Consider the following 23,016-nt stretch of genomic DNA (forward strand, 5'->3'; position numbering starts at 1 on the left):
CACACACACACACTCTCTCACACACACCTCTGGACTCACAAATACACACACACTATACACATAGCTCTACACCTACACACAGTGTACACACACATCTACGCTCACAGATATGTGTGCACACACACGCACACACCACAACATTCATACGCACACTCACTCAAAGACTGAAGTGATGGAACTCTACACTTACAGATACACACACACAAACCAGTGTAAAGAGATGAAGTGACCTTTACACACACACACACACTGTACACATACACATGTCTATCACAGATACATGTGCACATATATATATATATATATATATATATATATATATATATATATATATATATATATATATATATATATATATTTGTGTGTGTATGTATACACATACACATACACACACAAACACACACACACACTCAATCTCACACATTGTATACACATCTGCTCTCACACTGTACACATAGCCTTCATAGACACACACATACACAAACACACACTCACACAGACACACACTCAAACACACACACAATCCCACACACTGTACACACATCTGCTTTCACACTGTACACATATCCATCACAGGTACACACACACACAATCCCACACACTGTACACACATCTGCTCTCACAGATACATGCACACACACACACACACACACAATCCCACACATTGTACAAACACACACATACACACACTCCAAAGTGAAATATTGTGGCAGGAAAAGCACTAGAGTTTGAAGTGGCTGAGCGTAGCGGCTGGTGCTGCTCGCAGGTCTCTGTGCTCGCTGAGTCTCTCGAGAGTCAATCCAAACGTTTCAGACAGAACGGGAAAAATAGCCGATTAATACCAGTGAAGAGCCTCCACCCACCGGAGCGCTGCCCTCGTTTAAAATACATCAGCTTTCCTCCTGTATGGCCCAGCTAGCAGCACACAGCCTGAGGCAGAGCACAAGCAGCAAGGAGAAAGACAGATGTCAAATTAAAGATCTGATCATGCTTTCTTAACAGACCGGTGGATGAATGAGGAAGAGAAGAAAAAAGGAGAAATAGACAGAAGCTGTTATTTAGTGCATTTCTGAAACCTTTGACACTTTTAGAGAAATAAATTTATTCAAAATCTAAAAGTTATAATAGAAATACTATAATAATGAGCATTCCAGGTTACAGTAATAAAGCTAAAGTTTTATTAAATCTATAGCATTACTGCTAATGTTTTATTTCTCACAAATTGATCACACCCAAATCTAGGCTGTAGTTGTAAATGATGTTGAATCGTGATTCTTAAAATCTCTGTTATAATAGTGCGTAGCTGAAAACATGTTCCAGGAAAATGCTCAGGAAATACATTGGTGCTAATTTGTTAAGTATGAATTTAGTGTAAAATATAAGTTTTTGTATGACTTTAGTTTAAAATGTAATTTTCAGAGTATGATTATAGTGTAAAATGTCATTTTCAGAGTAAGATTCTAGTGTAAAATGTAAGTTTTGGAGTATGATTCTAACGTAAAATTTAAAAAAAAAATTGAGTATGATTCTAGTGTAAAATGTAAGTTTTGGAGTACGATTTTAGTGTAAAACCAAAATTTTGACACATAATTCTAGTGTAAAATATAACTTGGTAAGTTTTGTAGTATGATTCTAGTGTAAAATGTAAATTTCAAAGTATGATTTTAGTATAAAATGTACAATTTAGATTAGTTAGATTTTAGTGTAAAATATAAATTTCAGAGTATGATTCTAGTGTAAAATGTACATTTTGGAGTATAATTCTAGTGTAAAATATACATTTTGGAGTATGATTCTAGTGTAAAATGTAAGTTTCAGAGTATGATTCTAGTGTAAAATATACATTTTGGAGTATGATTCTAGTGTAAAATGTATGTTTTGGAGTATGATTCTAGTGTAAAATGTAAATTTTGGAGTATGATTCTAGTGTAAAATGTACGTTTCAGAGTATGATTCTAGTGTAAAATAGTGTAAAATATACATTTTGGAGTATGATTCTAGTGTAAAATGTAAATTTTGGACTATGATTCTAGTGTAAAATATAAATTTCAGAGTATGATTCTAGTGTAAAATGTAAATTTTGGACTATGATTCTAGTGTAAAATGTAAATTTTGGACTATGATTCTAGTGTAAAATATAAATTTCAGAGTATGATTCTAGTGTAAAATGTAAATTTTGGAGTATCATTCTAGTGTAAAATGTAAATTTTGGAGTATGATTCTAGTGTAAAATGTACGTTTTGGAGTATGATTCTAGTGTAAAATAGTGTAAAATATACATTTTGGAGTATGATTCTAGTGTAAAATAGTGTAAAATATACATTTCGGAGTATGATTCTAGTGTAAAATGTAAATTTTGGAGTATGATTCTAGTGTAAATATTCATTTTGGAGTATGATTCTAGTGTAAAATAGTGTAAAACATACATTTTGGAGTATGATTCTAGTATAAAATAGTGTAAAATATACATTTTGGAGTATGATTCTAGTGTAAAATGTAAATTTTGGAGTATGATTCTAGTGTAAAATGTACGTTTTGGAGTATGATTCTAGTGTAAAATAGTGTAAAATATACATTTTGGAGTATGATTCTAGTGTAAAATAGTGTAAAATGTACGTTTTGGAGTATGATTCTAGTGTAAAATGTAAATTTTGGAGTATGATTCTAGTGTAAAATGTAAATTTTGGAGTATGATTCTAGTGTAAAATAATGTAAAATATACATTTTGGAGTATGATTCTAGTGTAAAATAGTGTAAAATATACATTTTGGAGTATGATTCTAGTGTAAAATGTAAATTTTGGAGTATGATTCTAGTGTAAAATGTAAGTTTTGAAGTATGATTCTAGTGTAAAATGTAAATTTTGGAGTATGATTCTAGTGTAAAATGTAAGTTTTGAAGTATGATTCTAGTGTAAAATGTAAATTTTGGAGTATGATTCTAGTGTAAAATGTAAATTTTGGAGTATGATTCTAGTGTAAAATAATGTAAAATATACATTTTGGAGTATGATTCTAGTGTAAAATAGTGTAAAATATACATTTTGGAGTATGATTCTAGTGTAAAATGTAAATTTTGGAGTATGATTCTAGTGTAAAATAATGTAAAATATACATTTTGGAGTATGATTCTAGTGTAAAATAGTGTAAAATATACATTTTGGAGTATGATTCTAGTGTAAAATGTAAATTTTGGAGTATGATTCTAGTGTAAAATGTAAATTTTGGAGTATGATTCTAGTATAAAATGTAAATTTTGGAGTATGATTCTAGTGTAAAATGTAAACTTTGGAGTATGATTCTAGTATAAAATGTAAATTTTGGAGTATGATTCTAGTGTAAAATGTAAATTTTGGAGTATGATTCTAGTATAAAATGTAAATTTTGGAGTATGATTCTAGTGTAAAATGTAAATTTTGGAGTATGATTCTAGTGTAAATTATAAATTTCAGAGTATAATCTTCTAATTTACTATAAGGATCCCTGAACAGTTAACTAGTGATTTAAAATTCATTGGTACTTTCATAAGAAAGGTGGGACAAAGTACCAAGAAACTGTACTTAAGTAAAAATGAAAGAAAATCTTTGTCAGTGAAAAGTATGGTGGCAAAAATCTACTTCAGACTACTAAGTCAAACATATTTATATTTAACTGCACATTTTAACAAAGTGTACTCAAAATTGGACAAAATTGGAATTTGTCTATCTGGTTAACCAACCTTCCAATTACAACTATCTAGCTGATTTAACAAGCTAATTTACAAAATCTAGCAATTTAACTCACTATTAGCTAATTTGCAAAACATAATTATGCAGATAATTTAATTAGCTAATTTACAAAACCTGACTAATTAACCTAACAAACTTAAACTTAACATACTTTTCAAACATAATATTAGATTTGATGAATTGAAACCCTAGCATTTCATTTTTCACAGGCAATAGCAAGGTAAAAACACAGCATTAACTTTCATGTGTTTGTTGTCATGGTTACATTCCACCATATTAATGAAAGTGTTGATTTAATATGGAGATTTAATGTTGACTAGATTTTAGACAGCTGTCTTGATATAAGTGATATAATAAAAAATAAAAGGACATCTGTGAGCCAGTCAGAAACAAGTATTTTCCATGGCCATGCTTTGAATATTTACATGCTTTTCTTTGTGCTCATACATCTCCAGAAGTCATTCTCATCGCTAATATAACATGACCCAGCAGGTCACATTAACAATTCAAGAGCAAACCCTTTAGAAAGTCTAATTAGGTTTTTAAAGCAGAGAAGGTAATGACTGTAAACATGTAAACAAATGTGAATTAGTCTGAGGTTTAATGAGTAATTCAGAGGGTTAGTTCTAAGACCACTACACGTTAACATTTTGAATTATTCTTTCATTTCAGTAATGTGATAATATTGTAAACAATGAATAAAGATTAGGCAATTATTATAATATAAACAATTAATATGTCTTTATAGCACACATACAGATGTGGAACATTCATTTATTTATCCTCAGCGACTGCTTTTTCTTGGTTGTGATGAATCCAGAGTTTATCCCAGGAACATCCATCCATTTTCTATACCCGCTTATTTTTAGATTAGATTAGATCCCAGCACACATTGGGCAGGGGTACACCCTGGACAGGTCACCAGTCCATCATGGGGCCACACATAGACAGACAACCATACACACTCAGAGGCAATTTAGAATTACCAGTCAACCTAATGTACATGTTTTTGGATTGTGGGAGGAAACCAGAGTGCCCAGAGTAAACCGGCATGGAGAGGACATGCAAACTCCACACAGAAAGGCTGCTGTCTGTTCGAACCCAGGATTCAGACCCAGCACCTTCTTGCTGTGATTCAACAGTGTTAACCACTAAGCCACCGTGCTGCCCTTATCCCAGGAACACTGAGTGAGATATCAGTCCACTGACATTGTGTGCATCCAATCACTTACTCATCCATACATTCATACACTCATCCATGTACACATCCATACACTCATTCACCCAATCCCTTATACACTCATCCATATACACATCCATACACTCATTCACCCAATCCCTTATACACTCATCCATATACACATCCATACACTCATTCACCCAATCCCTTATACACTCATCCATATACACATCCATACACTCATTCACCCAATCCCTTATACACTCATCCATATACACATCCATACACTCATTCACCCAATCCCTTATACACTCATCCATATACACATCCATACACTCATTCACCCAATCCCTTATACACTCATCCATATACACATCCATACACTCATTCACCCAATCCCTTATACACTCATCCATATACACATTCATACATTCATGCATTCACTTATTCATACACCCATCTATCCATCCATTCATTCATACACTCATCCATACACTTATTCATACACTCACTTATACACACATTCATATGCTCATCCATATACACACCCATATACACTTTTTTCATACACCCAAATATACACTCCTCTATAATCACCTATACCCTTTTAATTCACTCATTCATATACACATCCATGCACTAATTCATTCATTCATCCATAGACTTATTCATACACTCACTTACACAATTATCCATGCACTCATTCATATGCTCATCCCTATACACATGCATACACTCATTCATTCACTTACTCATCCATACACTAATTCATACACTCATTCATCTAATCCCCCATACACTCATTCATTCACTTACTCATCCATACACCTATTCATACACTTGCTTATACAATTATCCATACACTCATTCATTCAGTCACTCATCCATACACTAATTCATACACTCATTCATCCAATCCCCCATACACTCATTCATTCACTCACTCATCCATAGACTTATTCATACACTTACTTACACTATTGTCCATACGCTTATTCATAGGCTCATACATATACACATCTATACACTCATCCATATACACATCCATGCACCCATTTGCTCACTCATCCCTACACTCATTCATCCACTCACTCATCCATAGACTTATTCATACACTCACTTACACTATTATCCATACACTCATTCATAAGCTCATCCCTATACACATCCATCCACTGTCATACACTCATCCATACACTCATTCATTCACTCACTCATCCAGACACTTATTCATACGCTTGTTTATACAATTATCCATAGACTCATTCATTCACTCACTCATCCATACACTAATTCATACACTCACTTATCCAATCCCCCATACACTTATCCATACACTCATTCACTCACTCACTCATCCATTCACTTATTCATACACTCACTTATTCATATGCTCATCCCTATACACATCCATACACTCATCCATACACTCATCCTTACACTAATTTATTCACTCACTCATACACTCACATATACACTTATTCATGTCCTCATTAAAATCCAAACAGACCCGGGCAAACAAACTAAACTTACCGCTCGCATGAATACAGAACACAAAGACCTCAAAAGTATGGTGTCAAAATTCCGTTTCAGTCCTTAGTAATTGTTTTGAATGGAAAACCTCTGAATGTTGTATAAGAGGCTTGAACAGCACTTGTGCGGCAAGGATACAATGAAAACACACCTACACACATTCCTTGAACTAGAAAAATCTCTCATGCTAATGAGTAACAAGCCTTGATTAGATATTGGATATAAAACCCACTGAGCCACCAAGGTTACTGAGAACATATGAAATGTATTTACAGTCTTTCAGTGCGCTAAGACACTTTTCATTGTCCGGGTTTGAATGTTTGTCAAGGGCAGAAACAGGCAGATTCATTATTTCCTAATTGTGAAAGAAGCTATTATTGTGTAAAGTGTTTGACTAGCGTAAAGACTTGCCTACAGTCTCTCAGTAATCAAGTTACCAACAAATCAATCAGCAATTCAAATCATATAATAAGCTCGAAAAGACTATTATCCTATTGACAAATACATCTTTTATTGTTTTGATTTTTTTCACTAGCGCTGTAGATTACTCTTTAACGACGGGGCTGGATAATACTTGAGTATTTTAAAAGTAAAAGTATACTCAAGTATTATATTTATTTGTCTATTTATACCTAATTTGACTATTACTGGAATGGAACACTTGTACTCTTATCAACATTTCCAACAAAAACCTTTTGACTCTTTACATTTTTCGAGACCTCATTATTTATTAAGAACCTTCGAAGAGCTCTTGCATCCTGCTTAGCTTAGTTTCTTATCATTTCAGTTTAGCATCCAATTAATTACATTTGGAAATGAATGTAGTTTTCTCTTTAACAATTCCTGCAGTGTTGAATTAGAGACTGAGGTGTTTTCTTTGCCGTCAATAATAAGTAAGTTGGGCTGAGTTGCTAACTGGCTAAAGTAAGACGATCTGTTTTCTTTGCTAATACCAGGTGAGACTAGCACTGATTCCAGTAGCTATGATTTCATGCATTTCTATGAGATTTAGATTAGCAAAAAAGGTTACTTTTTGCTTGGAAACATGACACTACCTTATATCATCAGTTCAAAACATTTACAGTCTATGTTTTAATATTTGAGTATGTTAAAAATGTGAAACTTTTATTTTATTACAGTCAGTTTTTTATTTCTGGATACTTCCACTACTCTCAAAGTGTATCATTTCTCAATACCCTGTTTATAAATGTATCTATTGTGACAAAAGGTGAGACTTTAACCAATCAAAAAAGCCTGAAATTTTTCAAGGGTCTCTGAAGTTATTACCCTGACCAAAACATTAGACCTTATTTGCCCTGACCATGACTTTAGACCTCTTTAATGGAGTAAGTCAGACTAATTGCTGCTATAACGCATCTCGGTAGTGTGTACAGTGTGTGTGATGTGACGGTGCAGTGGTTAGGAGTTGATGCCTCACAGCTCCAGAGCCTCAGGTTTGATTCTGAGCTTGTGTTTGTGTTTTTCTCCATGTTCTTCTTGTGTCCATGTGGATTTCCTCCAGGTTCTCCGGTTTCCTACAACCTCCCAAAAACATCTCGATACTGTAAGTGGACTGGCTATGATATATTCCACCAAGGTATGACTGAATGAATGTGTGAGAGAGAGAGAGAGTGAGAGAGAGAGAGAGAGAGAGAGAGAGAGAGAGAGAATGGCATCCAATGGCATCCAGTTCAGGATCCAACCCTGACCAGGAGGAAGGGCTTAGTGAAGATCAGTGAATGAATGTGTGAACGTGTGTATGTGTGTGTGTGTGTGTGTTAGAGAGAGAGAGTGGCATCCAATCTATGAAGCGACCCTGACCAGGAAGAAGGGCAGTAAAAATGAGTGAATGAATGTGTGAACATGTGTGTGTGTGTGTGCATGTGTCAGTGTGTGTGTGTGAGTGTGAATGGCGTCTAATCCAGGATGTGACCCTGACCAGGAGAAAGGGCTTAGTGGAGATGAGTGAATGAATGTCTGGAGTTATGGATTGAGAAACACACACACACACACATACACACACACACACACTCAGCCAGGATACATATAGTCCCAGGATTTGATTTGCTGTCAAGTGGAAAAGCGCTAAAACTGATGAAGCACCACTACAGAAAAAAATGGTACAAACTAGCTGTGATGAAGGGTGTGATGAAGAACCCTACAAAAGAGTGTGTTTAAAACTGAACAAGAATCTTTAAAGTAACCTATCGAAAGAACTTTTGTGGACGCAGTTGCTTTTCCATTGAGAGTGTGAGGGGATGTTCTAGCGAGAAGATGAGGAAGCGTTCATGAGAGCGAACATTCCTTAAACAAAAGTGATGCTCAGAAATTTTTTGAAGCATTCAAGTGTTTAAGGATCTTTGTCTGAGTGTGTGTATGTGTGTGTGTGTGTCTGCTCCCTCAACCCTCTGATTGGCTAATTAGGTCTGTCATCCTGTGCGGTTCATTTCCTGTTTCCCGCCCACACATTAGGACAAGCTGTAGATACCTATGGCAGGATTTCCACCTCCTGAAGAACAGAAACAAAACCCGTCTCTTTTCATCTGTCCTTCACACACACACACACACACACACACAGACGTTACGGTTAGTGTCCTGCTTGAAAGAAGGAAGCTTGGAGATGTACAAAGAGGAACAAAACCGCCGCAGGATGCTGTGCTTCCTCCTCCTTCAGGCCTGGACTTAAGCGCTGGTCATGTGACGAGGTATAACGTGTTGGTGGTCTCACACACATGCCACCCTCTCCAACCCCCAACACCCCCCCCACTATTAGCTCCACCCCTTCGTCCCCTCCAAACCCAATCCAGCTTGACCTTCAGCCTAATTGGTCTATACAGAGATAGAGGAGTGCTGAGAAAAGGAGGAGGCAGCAGCTGGGGGGTATGCTGTTTGGGAGATTCCCAAGCCTCGGCAACGGTGTGGGACAGGTTCAGGCTTGAACACACACACACACACACACACACACACACACAGCCACGGCTAAAGGGACAAAGGCCTTCAGTTGCTGTCCACAGTGTGTGCAGGGATCCAAACACATCATTAGTGCTGCACAGAACTGAGCCCTTAAAATTAACCCTAGTGAATCAAAAATAAAATAAAAACCATCATATTTCTATTTTCAGAAACACAACATACGCATAGCTCTAGAAAGAAGACAACTCGCGTATATATCAGTCTCCACAGACGAGACTCAAACACACATTGTTATATTCCTAAAACATGGGACAGCCAGAAACCCCTTACAGTCTTCATCATCTCTCACTCCACTTCATCACCAGAAACACACAAGCTACGCTAGTCGGTTTAATACGCAAATAAAAACCAGACGCACTTTAGATCAGCTCTTTTACCGAAAACTACTTCATACACGCAGGTAGACGCTGGAGAAGAGGCGATAACCTTCAGGTTCTGTTCACAAGACAAGTCCTTGCATTCAGACAGATATACAGACAGACAGACAGACAGATGCTACGTTACCACCCAACACCCCCCTTCATAAACACACACGTTTTCTTCAGCTGAACTCTCACACAAACGCAATTGTGTCACAAAGTGACCATTTTCTTCTTTCTTCTTGTACCACAAGGACAGTCTATTCTTTACTCCATCTTTCTCTCTCCTCTCTCTGTTCGCCTGGCATGCCTCGTTGTGGATGTCTCTCCTCTCTCTCTCCTATGTCTTTCTATCTCCTCTTTCTCTCATCTCCGTAAACACTAACACACAGTGGAATAAATTGATTTAAACCTGACCCTCAGAAAATCCGATCCCTTTTTATCGTTTTATACTTTCCTTTTGATTTGTTCAGTTGAAGCAGAAAATAGAGAGAGAGAGAGAGAGAGAGAGAGAGAGCATCAGGAAAAACCTTTAACCTCAATTTAAATTCTTTTGTCATGTTCGTACGGAAGTGATTCATCAAATGACCAGAACGGAGAAACCTTATTGCAGATAATTAATGCTTTTTAATCTTTTGGTTCTTTTACTAACTAAAAGAAATTGTTTTATTTCTATTTATCAGAAAATATATACACCCCCTTACACACACACACACACAAACACACACACACTCAGGCTCAATGAGTCAAAAGCAAAAATCCAAGCAGACGCTAAATAACTATCAACTGAATCAGAAGCGGTCAGAAATCCTGTACGACTACTCCGTCTGATCTAATTGCTTTTATAAAGTCCAACCGCGGTGTACATCACACGTCTTATTGTCCTCCTGTCAAAACATCCGAGCAGAATAACCACATCAGCGTATGATTACAACATCATGCCCTCGTCTCACGACATCTTTTCATCTAGAAATCACCAAACCCCCCAACCCCATGCCCAATTAATCACACACAACCCACGAGGAGTCCCTCACTAAGCACCAGGTTTATCACCAACACCAACGAGCGTGGCCTTGCTTCGTCGTCGTCTTCTTCTTCTTCTTTTTTTTTTTTGGCACAATGCACGAAGAAGAAAGGGCGCACAGATGCAGTTCGGCGTCGGCTGACCTTGTGCAGGAAAAAGACAGTGAATAGCAACACGAGCGGCATTCACGGCCTAACAAATAACCTCCGTTTGTGTGTTTCAAAAAAGCCACAATCCAGTAATAAGCTTAATGCCTAGTAATACAATTGTGTGTGGATTTTATTTATTTATTTATTTTTTTTGGGGGGGGGGGGATTTTCGGTCAATCAAATCAATTGAAAATCACGGCTCGTCTGAGGCGATGCTCGTATCTGTGTATCAAAAGAATGGCTATGCAAATGAAGCACAAATCACTGCTACCTTTACGAGCCATAAAGCCCTAATATTGGGTGAACAATAACCCGAGGAAAATAAGATAATATATCTTCCTCTGCAGGAACTCCACAGCTTGTGAGTGCGAATGAAAGCCAGAAGGGAGAAATAAAGGAGGAGATTGAAGGCGTCTGAAGATGTTTTTTTTTTTTTTCTTTTTTTTTTCAATCATATATATAATATATATCCACACTCGTACCACAGGTCACAAAAGGTCAACATGTTCAAGAACAACAGCACCGGGGAGCTTTTTTTTTTCCCCTACATTCACTCTTGCATTTTTTTTGCAAATAGACTAATCTATTTATTACAGACATGAAATAATTTACAATAAAATAACAATTTGATTTAGGTACAATTCTCATTTTTCTTGCTTTTATACTACAATAATCTCGCCTCGCCTCGCCTCGCCCTCACTCCTGCCTCGGCATAGCGGCCCGCCCGGTCCCGACCTTTTCTCTCTCAGGGGTTCCCGCGTCTACGTCGTGACGAGGATGCGTGTAAGGTCTCTCCACCTCTGTTTTTCATGATTAGAAGATTTTCCAGCGTGAGGGGGGGAAAAATGAGAAAAATAGGTTAAGGTGTTTCATTTCACCGGTAAAAAGGACACGCCCTTTTATTTTATTTTTTCCATCTTCTTCTTCCGGAAAATCTGAAAATCCGTGCTCATCAAGGCCAACCGTGAGGGAAGTGAACTTGGAAAAACACGAAGGCAAAGGAACATGGAACTCAGGACTACAGTACCATCACACACGCAAGAAGAGCAAGACTGCATATTCACTGAAGACACCGAAACACAGTGAGGTGGCCTCCGGGAAACTGCACAGGAAGGAAACAAAGCCTTCACAAAAACTCGGCTTGAAAATTCACAGGACAGCCAGACCAGGTTTTAACGAGGGTTAAAAACAACACCATGGGTTACAAAAAAGTCCGAACTGAATCTGAACGGAGACTCGTTACTTGCTGATGCATAAAAAGTATATTCACAGGATGTTTAGCTGTGCTGGTGTGGGTCAAAATTTTCTTTCTTTTTTTTACGATTTAGGAAAATGAAGCATAATCTGCTGAAACTCAATCCACCGAAGCCGGAGAACGTGTCACTGCACGTCCTCTTCGTCATAACAGTACGGGTTATACAAAGAGAAAAAGAGTGTGTTGTGTTGTGATTCGAACATTATGTTGCTGTTTCTTTCATCGTTAGATAAGACAGAAGATTATTTTTTATCGTTATTGAAACAGATAAGAATGTCTGGCTATTGAACTGATAAAATCAGATGGACGGGAGAAAATCAAATAAAAGTTGTGCTGGTGAGGATTTCTTTCTTTTTTCTCTCTCTCTCTCTCTCTCTCTCTCTCTATGCTCCTTCTTCACGTTAAAAATTCCCGACCTGTCGGTGAGACTGTAAAGTAGTGCAAGAAGCTTGGAAACTCCTCCTGTCTGAAAGGCGAGCGAGTCCGAATTCTGCCTTGTCACAGTTCCGAGAGGCCTCACGTGTGTGTTCTGACAACACGAAGAACAGACATGAGGACCGACAACCACGGCACGGATGACACAAAGGACACAGAGTGAAAAAAACAAACAAACAAACAAACAAACAAACAAACGTACGAACATAAAAAAAGATAAACGAACGAAACAGAAACCAAAAAAGTTGAGGAATTAAAGAAAACGGACATTATTCCAAAACTTTCTTGTCCTCTTTGCCGTTGGTCCGCGAGTACGGCTCAAAGGCCGAGGAGCTCAGGTAGCGGGCTGAGAGTTCCTGCAGGTTTCCGGCCAGCGAGCCGGCCATGCCCAGCGGCGCGGAGGAGATCCGCGACGCCACGGCTCCCAGCAGCGTGGGCACAGGGAAGCTGAAGAGCCCGTGATGGGCGCTGGTTAGCGTGCTGGAGCCGGACATGGCGGGCAGCGGAGGGCTTCTGGACGCTGTAGCGGAGCTGGTTCCGCTGCTGGAGGAGGATCCTCCATTCGCAGCGATGCCCAGAGAGGAGCTAGCGCAGTGGGGCAGCAGACCGGGCATCCCCGGCGGCGTCAGCAAGCGGCCCTGCTCCAGCAGACGCAGCACGCTGCACGTGGCTGCCGTCTCCGAGTGCGCAGCTGAGCGCAGCTCCGCGTCCTTCCCCTGGTCCTTCTTCTGCTTCGTACGTCGGTTCTGGAACCACACCTTCACCTGCACACAACCGGAAAACAGGAAGGAAGACAGGAAGGAAGCAGGTGAGAGGGTTGAAACGTCTAACAAGCCGCCTGGGAAAAAAAATATTAGACGCTAGGCACTTTTCCGTAATTGACTGTGGTGCAAATACAGAGAGAGAGGAGGGGAAAAAAAAGAGCGAGGGACAATTTAAAGAGTAATTACTGACACGCCGTAGCGTCTCTTATATAAGGTGCTATTATCCGAGTTAATGTTCACCTCATTAGCACATGGCGCACAGTTTGGAAATCAATCCACGGCTAATGAGTTAGCAAGCTACAGCTGTGTAAACATGTGTCGTCTGATTGCACACACTGAACAATCAGGGGATTTTTAATACGACGCAGTCAAACGAATCACGGAGCAGGTTTAACGAATAAACAGTTTTCAGGTAGGTAACGAAGCTGTTAGACGTTACGCTGGACGCTTCGGATCGTGGGACTTTCAGCTAGTGGATTTCACAGAGGTGAAGTAAACACAATGGCAGAAACCTATTATGTGTGGGTGTGTGTGTGTGTGTGTGTGGTAACAGAAGCCTTTTCTACTTTCTATTGATTCCGACAAACACAATGTCTAACAGCTCGGAGGCCGTGAGTGCGTTATTACGCCACACGTTAAAGGATGCGTCTGTAAATATATACATTACGTGGTGAAAGACTTCACACACGGCACACGCGACGTCCTACACGTGTGGCGAGGAAACACGTGATTATTTACACATCCCTCCAATTCCCTGAAGCTCTGTGTATCAGCAAAGCATCTTATTTCATACAAATAGAACAAACTTTAAATATTTTTAATATTAATATGACATGATTACAATCAGGATAGCAAGATATTTAGAATATAAATAAAAGTGAATCAATCTGAAATATATTTAATTTCTGAACACTATAGTAAGAAATGTAAAAAAAAAAAACTATTTTATATATTTAAAAAATTCAGATATTAATAAAATATAATGAAATTTTTGATATAATGAAAAGTTGAATATAAGAATATATATATATATTTGACATGGACTTGTGTGTGTAGATGTGTATGCTGTTTAATTTATAATTTTTAAAAAATTTTTTAAATTTTAATTTATTTATTTTATTAAAATAAATGTCAAAAATTATTAATTTATTACAGTTTTTCTCTCTTTTTTTGCACAAAACTAACTAAATAAAGTAAGTTCATCTGGACTTTGTTTCAATACAACACGGTCGACTGAGCTGGATTAGTGGGTCATTCACTTAAAACACACACACACACACACACTCACACACACACACTGAAGCAGTGAAGATAAGAAACAGCACCACAGCAGCTTTAAAGCAGGAGCTTAAAAAAACCCTGCAGAAAAAATCACAGACCATCCTGTGAATAAAAACACTGATTATTCCCTTTGACTAAAATTGAACCGTCTGCAATTGACGACTAATCAGACTCTCTCTCTCTCTCTCTCTGTTGCATCTGTTTTCTCTTTGCTCTCTCACACAAGGTGTTCATTTTGTGAAGCACTAAAGAAGTCTTTACACACAACCATGACATCATCATCATCATCATCATCATTGTACTACAGCATCACAGAGAAAGGTTTGAGGATAAACTCGTGGCTGCTAACTGATCTAAATCAATACGTGTCCATCTTTAGGGTCTTTTTAATATTCACGACGCGCAAATAGATAAACAAACGACTTAATAAACGAATAAATGCCACATTACAGCATACTACTGCTGCTGCTGCTGCTGCTGCGATCCAGCTCACAGTGAGACGAGAAACAGAGCAGACACAGACCAGTTCAGCAGCATGACCTCTGGTGTGACTCCGTGTGAAAAACTGAGAATAAGGTCACACGGCTCCTTCTGCTGAACGCACAGAGCTCTCATTAACTTAAACGGAAATCATTAGCAGGTATACGTATGATGCGCATGTACACGCTCGTTTTTATTGCTGTTTACTCTGGAGAAAGAGTATTTCATTTTCCTATTGCTTTCACTGCATCTTTAGCTTTGTGGATCTTTACACTGGACACTACAAACCTTCTGTCCTTCATCTTTACAGCATTCCAACAGACGAACAGACAGAAAAAAACGCCCGGATGAACTCGATGGTACGACAATAAGGAAATGTGAAATGATAAACATCGGCTTTAGAGAACGTGTTTGGGAAGATGTGCAATTTAGAAAATGATTCAATTGCAGAAAAATGTAGTTTTTAACTAAACGTAATACTACTACTACTAATAATAATGATACATTTTCTGTCTTTGGGTCTGTTTATATTGATAGTAGGAGCATCTTAAATTATTTCAGTCATTTAAATGAAGATCTATTAACAATATATCTAATATATATATATATATTTTGCCATTTAAACCCTAGGTTTCTGGTCTGTAAGTCTGGTCTGTAAATCTACCAGAGATACAAAGAGATATAAATTCACATGAGAGTTTCAGTGTGTGTGTGTGTGTGTGTGTGTGTGTGTACCTGAGTCTCTGACAGGTTGAGCTGCCGTGCGAGTTCGGTTCTCTCTCTGCCCACGACGTACTGGCACCGCTGGAACTCCATCTCCAGCCGGTAGAGCTGCTCTGCTGTGAACGAGGTTCTGGTTCTCTTCGGCCGGTCCAGATCCAGACCTTTGGGCAGAATGATCTCTCTGATCGAACCTTTGGCATCTGAGGAAAAAAAGAAAAGGCAAAACAAACGCTGTGTCTCAAACGTGTCATTGTGTTTGAAGAACAAAACACACACACACACACACACACACAGATATATATCATTTTAATTTTTAATAATATTTTAATAAAATAATATTTTTTTTTAATTAAGGAAGAAATATACATTTATGCTGATGGTAGAAAAAAAAAATCCAATTTCTTCCTTTAATCATTTCTAATTTATTAATTTATTTTATTTTAAATTTATTTTATTTTTTACAGCCTTTTTTCCTCCTTTTTTTCCTCAAACATAAAATACTCTTTATTCTGAAAACACTGCACTAACCTGTAAAAAGCCTTAAAATCAATAAAAAAAACGAAAAAAGGAACATAAAACAGACAGGATTTTATATATAAATATTTCAACAAACAAATCTGAACATAATTACATCTTAATTTTGTAGACATGTAATTAAACGCAGCTCGTTCTTCTTTATTTATTCACATTATTTTTCAGTTCCTGCTCTGTAAAGCGGTCCAATTCTATTCTCCCTAAATCCTTAATTATTCCGCTTAAAAAAGCGTCAGATTTAAAACTTTGTAAAAAAATGCTGAATGTGTGAAATATATTCTACGCTGCTTAAATTGTCTTTAAATTAATTTTACATTTTTAGTGTTTATTTTTTAGAATCCAGGTGCAATGTGATTTAACAGTAAAAAAAAAAAAAAAAAAAGGAAGAAATAGTATAAAAAATAAAAATGTTTCTGGAAACGTCAGCAATTAAGAGATTATTCGCTTGAAAGGGAAAACTTGAAAGTTTTCTTTTTTTATTATATTATTAAGTTTTGTATAATTTTTTTTATTTTAATTTAAAATCTAATACTTAAAATAAAAACTTACTTCTAATAAAATAAAATAAATAATTAAAAAAAAACCTCACTGCCTGAGAATTGTTATTGTAAAAAAATAACGAAGAAAAAAATGGTTTTAGCTTCAATTCCTCCTTCACACTTGTATTGTTTACGCTGTAATGTGATCAGCGAGCTGAAACAGGAACATCGCCTGCTTAAGCACAACTGGAAGGAATAAAACAATAATTTAATCAGGCTAATTTCATTGGGCTTTGATCAGGTCTCTGTGTGTGAGCCTGATTGAGTTTGGAAAAGTAAATAATAAATGGAGCTGACGCTCGCTGGGTTTTAGCAAGCGGTCAACCTGCACAGCATGGATGTTAGCACTCGACACTTCCATTTCATTTAAATAGAAATTGAGGCATCGTTTTATTTGCCGCTTGGTTACAGATGACAGGATTGCTATGACTTTTATATATATATATATATATATATATATATATATATATATATATATATATATATATATATTAACTCTTCAAACAAAATTCTGAAATGAAGAGAAATATTTTTTTTTTTTAAAATTTAAAAATAATATTCTGTATTTTCTGTAGTATATTTTGTAAATTCAGAGAAAGAAGTTGTACATTTCCAATGAACAGGACAGGAAAATAAAAATCTTTTGTGAGCTTGAAAAATGATAAAACTAAAAGATTTTTTTTATCATTTTGAGAGAACAAAGATATTTTATTTTAATCTCTAGAAATATTATAAATATGATAATTTTTTTTTAAAGTTTTGGGATAAGCTGACGTCTAATTATTTCTGTTGAAAATTTTGAAAAAATGCAAAATAATTTTTTATATTTATGACTTTTTTTGTAAATAAATATAAATTTCAAAAGACAAGTTTTAAGCTGAAACATCTTCATCAGTTCCACTGCAGAGAAGCTTCTGTTTATCAGCTGAGTGACTGAAAAAAAAAATGCCGGCATTAAGTCTGCATTCTTTCCACAAATCCTCCTGATTTTAGCGAACTCTTGCTACAGAGAGTCGTTAAATCCGAACGGAGAACGCCATGCTCTTACCTCGAACCAGAATCCGCCGGCAGTAGTCTGGATCTCCCGTGCTGCTGCGACCCTTTTCACAGTTTTCCATGGCTCCGGATGAGGAGAAGGAGTCCTGCGGTTCCTTCAGGAGTGTTTTGGAAAGGCTCCCCTGGGAGTCTTTCACCTCCTTGCTTTCCTTCAGTCCGTTCTTCAGCACCATCCCCACTTCCGGCTCCTGGCTGTAGCGGACGTCCATGTTCGTCTGTCCTCACGGAGTAGCTCTCCTTTCTCTTTTTCTTCTTCTTCTGTTCTTTTTTAAAGGCCAAAAAAAATAAATCTTGATAATACTAGTTTCTGTGTCCGGTGTGTAAAACCACAGCTATTTGGACACTCGAGTTAGGGATCTAATGTCGGAGCGGCACTTGCTTCATGTCCCAAGCGTTCTATCATCAGTGTCTGCGCTCACTTGGCCAGTGATCATGGACTTCTCGTCCCTAAATTCAGCAGCAATTTAGTGGCCCCTCTCTTCGTTACTTGCGCATCAGCCTGATAGAGACGATCTCCATTCAATCAGAGGCGCGGATGGATGCATGCCCGCTCGTCGCAATTGATTACGGTAATTTTGCCGGCTTCGGATTTGTGTAACCTCCTGAATACGCTAAATTGTTTGGGGAAATATATGCCGCGCTAATGGAGGGGTGCGTTGTCTACAACCCCTCTTCTAGCCAGTCTTCACACGCATACACGTACACACACTTACAGATCCCAGTCAAATGATTGGTCTTGGATCATGAAGGAGTGCGCACACGCTTGCAAAACCCGACATGCACAACAGAGGGAGAACCCTCGCTGAAAAAGTTCCAGTCCAGTCCCAGGTGTCCCGCTGACGGCCCGCGTGATGTCCTGTTACTCTGATCAGACGGAAATCTATATTCAGGATAAGCAAATTTAGTCCAGTTATATTGCAACGAGCCCGCACAACAATTCACACCACTGTCTCTACGATAGGACTGACAGACACGGGCGGAATGAGAGAGAGTGGGAGAGAGAGAGTGGGAGAGAGAGCGAGTGAGAGAGAGAGAGTGAGAATTTGACTGAGCGAGAGAGGCGGAGAGAGACGTGGGATACAAAAAGAAAAAGGAATGGGAGAAAAAAAAAAATGAAATGCACTTCGGCAGGAATTCGTAGCGCTAAAGATCACGGGCAAAGCACCTCATCAGAAAGAGACGTGAACAGTTACAGAGCAGCAACCTGGCTCTCTGTGGAATAAATAAATAACACAAACTCAGCTATAAAAGTAACAAAATAAAAGTCATTACGAAAATATCAGTAGTTTCCAAAGCACATGGACACACACCTTCAAAAACAAGCAAATTGTTTTGAGTGTAAATACAAGGAGCACACACACGTCCTCATTACACACACACACACACACAGAGGCACTTGCAGCTATTTTTATTGTCGACACAACAATATCTGGGGGAACAGCCGCACTGGGTAATCCAATAAGACAATTGATTAGGCTACAATGATTCAATTCAAACCAATAGCTGTGCACTCGGGCCCTTCTTGTCACCTTGTTGGGCCAGAAGGCCTCTTCCCTCTGAACCCCCCCAACCCCAAACTCCCACCCTTCCTAAAGCCTTTCACTGCTTTATGGGAAAGAGAGAGCACAAGGGGAGAAAGATGGCAATTATCTAATTGGACTATTAACAAACAATTCAGCGAGTGTGTCTGCTTGGGAATAGTGGAAGACCAGGAGGAGGAGGAGGAGGAGGAGGAGGAGGGGGGTGAGAGTGTGTGTGTGGGGGGGGGAGAAGAAGAAGTGGAGCACTAACTTCATTCAGCGAATGTGTGGAGCAGCCTGTTGAAGAAAAAGAGTGAGGGAGAGATTGTTTAAAGAAGAAGAGCTAAGTGGAGGAGGGGAGGGATTGTTTAAAGAAAAGGTAAGAAGGGGGCTTGAAGGGAAGGGAAGGGAAGAGAAGAGAAGGGAAAAGGGAAAGGGAAGGGGGGATCACGAGGCGGATTCTCAAGCCCTGCTCAAGTTGAAGCTTGGGAAAAATGAGGGTTTTGGTGTGACAGGGACCAGCTGTGGGTCTCGTCCGTGTGCACCTTGACAAAAACACACAACAGGGGGTGGGAGTGTAGAGTAGTGTGACATAATGTGTGAAAATATGATACATGACACCACAACGGCACTTAAAGAATAAATACCAATAGGACTTGGCCATACGACATGTCTGTATAACATCAGGATCAATTATATCATGATAACATTTATTTTTCAGATATCTTCCTTTGTTATTTATTTATTCATGCTTGTATTTATTTATATATTTATTTATGCTTGTATTTATTTATTTGTGACTGTATTTATTTATTTATTTATTTGTGACGGTATTTATTTATTTATTTATTTATTTATTTATTTATTTATTTATTTATTTCATTGTATAGAATGTTAACACCTAGGAGTCTGAGGTATTTTTTATTTTATCCTGGTGAGGTTTTGTCAGGACCTGATGTTTATTCTTTGAATATTAGCCTAATTATTTTAAGACTCATTACTCAGTGAAAAACTGTACTATAATATCATAACATGTGAGTAACTTGTGTGTTCGTGTTTTGAAGAAAAGTCAGTGTTAGCCTAGCGAGGCAAGCTGAAACTTGTTTAAGGATTCTAGATTTAACCAAATGGTTCATTTTCTTTCCTTTTAGAGTTTTGTTTGTGTTTGTTTTTAGGAATATTATTTTTTAAAAATGTTTTTCGACACTGCTTTACACAGCGGTGCAGTTTTGTTGTCTAACCACAATCTTCTAAACATACGCTGTTAAAAAATAAATTTCAATACTTTATAAAAATAAACAAACAAACAAATAAAGTTAGGTAGATAAATAAATAAAAACATAAATAAATACATAAATAAACAAATAAATTAGATAAATAATAAATAAATAAAAATACGGTTTTATTTCAAAATCCTCGTAATATTAGATTTAAAAAAATATCCTAGTACTTTCCTGAACCAAATTATAATTCAGTAAAAAAAAAAAAAAAAAAAAAAAATTAAAAAGAGAATAATTTATTGTGTTTTTTATTTGTTAGCTTTTTTTTTTTTTTAATCCAGTATGGTGTTTAACCAAATAATAAATACAATGATTTTATGTCACAAGCCTCTTTTTAGTAAGATTTTGTTTGTTTGTTTTTATATTTTTGTTAGTACCTTCTATAACTTATGATAAAAAAAATTGAATGATTAAAAAAAACATTTTACAGTGGGCTTTTCTCACACACGTGCAAACACACACACACAAACAAATATATTATAAATATGTAATAAATACTGTAATAATAATCAATATTACTAATGATATTGATATTTTAGAGGAAGGATGATCTCAGATAGCCTGAGACTCAGCTCCATGCTTTAGATCTACAGTATGTTTAGTTAAATATGTGATGTTCCTCACACTCCTGTAGTGTCTCAGTGTGTATACATTCATAGGAATGACTGAAAAATGGTTAATGGACAGAATTCTTCTGTTTGTCTGTGGGTCAGTTTATTCAGTGTTATTCAGTAGGAGGGGCTTTGACACGGTTCTGTATGTGCCACAGGGCCACCACTAATAGCCTACCATTGTAGATACTAATTGGTGTTTCCAAACAAAGAATATCTGAAAAGCTTACTCTTTCCCAGGCCACTAACAAGAAAATCAGAACATTACCTACACAGTTGTAGTGGGGAAAAAATTATGTTGTGCTGCCAAAACAGCTGTGAACTATTAAGGCATGGACTCCATAAGACTCTGAAGGTGTGCTGTGGATTCTGACACCAAGCTCCTATATGATGTGAGGATCAGATCAGAGCAGATCTATGGATCAGACCTGATTGTCCTGAACATCCCACAGATGCTCGATCAGATTGAAGGCCAAATCTCTTCTCTCTTCCTCGAACGTTTTCTGCAGTGTGGCAGGAAGTATTATCTTGCTTAAATTTGCTAGGGAGCATCATGAAGGTCTGCAGCAATGCTTAGGTAGGAGCTACCTGTCGAAAATAACATCCACATAAATGCCAAGGACACAAAGTTTCCCAGCAGAACATAATATATGCTAAAATGTAATATAATGATAAAGTAATTCACTAAATCCGAAGAGCACAAATTCACAGAGAGCTGAGACCATTTCTATAGCAGACAATAAAATACGTGGGTGATCTGGAGAATCTGGAAACCGAATGGAGGCCAAAGCTTTTGTCATGTTCCTCAATATATTTCTGAGCAATGCTTGCAGTGGAGGATGAAGGAGGCCACTGCCATTATGGAACATCATTACCATGAAGGTTGTACTTGATCCATATGCATGCCAAGGACACAAAGTTTCCCAGCAGAACATCACCCAGGGCATCACACTGCCTCTGCAAGCTTGACTTCTTCCCACAGTGCACCCTGGTGCCATCACTTGCCCAGGTATGTGACCCACACGGACCACATGATGTAAAAGAAAACATGATTCATCAGACCAGGCCTTCTTCTTCCATTGCTCCATGGTCCAGTTCTGATGCTGCAGAAGTCTACAGGAGTCGGCACGGTCACTCTGATCACTCTGCAGCTTCATACACAGGAACCTGTGATGCTCTATGTGTCCTTTCTATTATTATAGCCAGAATTTACTTTTTCAGCAGTCTGTGCTACACTAGCTCTTCTGTGAAATCCAACCAGACAGGATAATCTTCTTATTGACATTTGGGCATGTCATGTTGTATCTGATGTAGTAACAACAATTTAACAATTCCTACATCTTTGTGATGATGCTGTTTCGCAGTAGCTTTAATAGCTCTAGTCAGAAGTCAGTTAGCTAGCTAGAAATGAGATGCCAAGTCGATATGAGTTGGCTTCTCACTGTATAGTTAGCTGTGAAAATGGAAGAGCTAATTAAATGTTCAATCAAGACGTCCAGAGATAATCAATGAGAATTTTACGGGTGTAAGTGAGCTAGCCAGCTAAAAATATGACTACTGTTGTATATGAGTTGGTTGCTAGCTGTTTAGTCA

The 23,016-nt window shown here is 37.5% G+C and overlaps 1 protein-coding gene and 1 long non-coding RNA gene across 2 annotated transcripts; one reads left to right on the forward strand and one right to left on the reverse strand.

Moving 5' to 3' along the window:
* Positions 1–12,564: 12,564 nt before the first annotated feature.
* vax1 (ventral anterior homeobox 1) lies at positions 12,565–19,275 on the reverse strand. The gene is made up of 3 exons (XM_058398328.1): positions 18,005–19,275; positions 15,896–16,083; positions 12,565–13,399 (listed from the first exon to the last, which is right to left on the reverse strand). The coding sequence occupies exons 1-3, from the start codon at positions 18,219–18,221 to the stop codon at positions 12,905–12,907; spliced, it is 900 nt and encodes a 299-aa protein (XP_058254311.1). The 5' UTR covers positions 18,222–19,275; the 3' UTR covers positions 12,565–12,904.
* On the forward strand, positions 13,313–15,918 carry LOC131358905 (uncharacterized). The gene is made up of 4 exons (XR_009205709.1): positions 13,313–13,443; positions 14,907–15,001; positions 15,133–15,320; positions 15,471–15,918. It is a non-coding gene; the product is annotated as an uncharacterized LOC131358905 (long non-coding RNA).
* Positions 19,276–23,016: the final 3,741 nt, after the last annotated feature.

The sequence above is a fragment of the Hemibagrus wyckioides genome, linkage group LG09, assembly GCF_019097595.1.
Source record: "Hemibagrus wyckioides isolate EC202008001 linkage group LG09, SWU_Hwy_1.0, whole genome shotgun sequence".
Taxonomy (NCBI): Eukaryota; Metazoa; Chordata; class Actinopteri; order Siluriformes; family Bagridae; genus Hemibagrus; species Hemibagrus wyckioides.

Excerpts from the sequence above, each read along its gene's own strand:
- vax1 (XM_058398328.1), bottom strand. The coding sequence starts at position 18,221 with ATGGACGTCCGCTACAGCCAGGAGCCGGAAGTGGGGATGGTGCTGAAG. Across the intron at positions 16,084-18,004 it reads CCGGCGGATTCTGGTTCGAG|ATGCCAAAGGTTCGATCAGA; the intron begins GTAAGAGCATGG and ends TTTTTTCCTCAG. Across the intron at positions 13,400-15,895 it reads TCAACCTGTCAGAGACTCAG|GTGAAGGTGTGGTTCCAGAA; the intron begins GTACACACACAC and ends GGTTGTGTGCAG.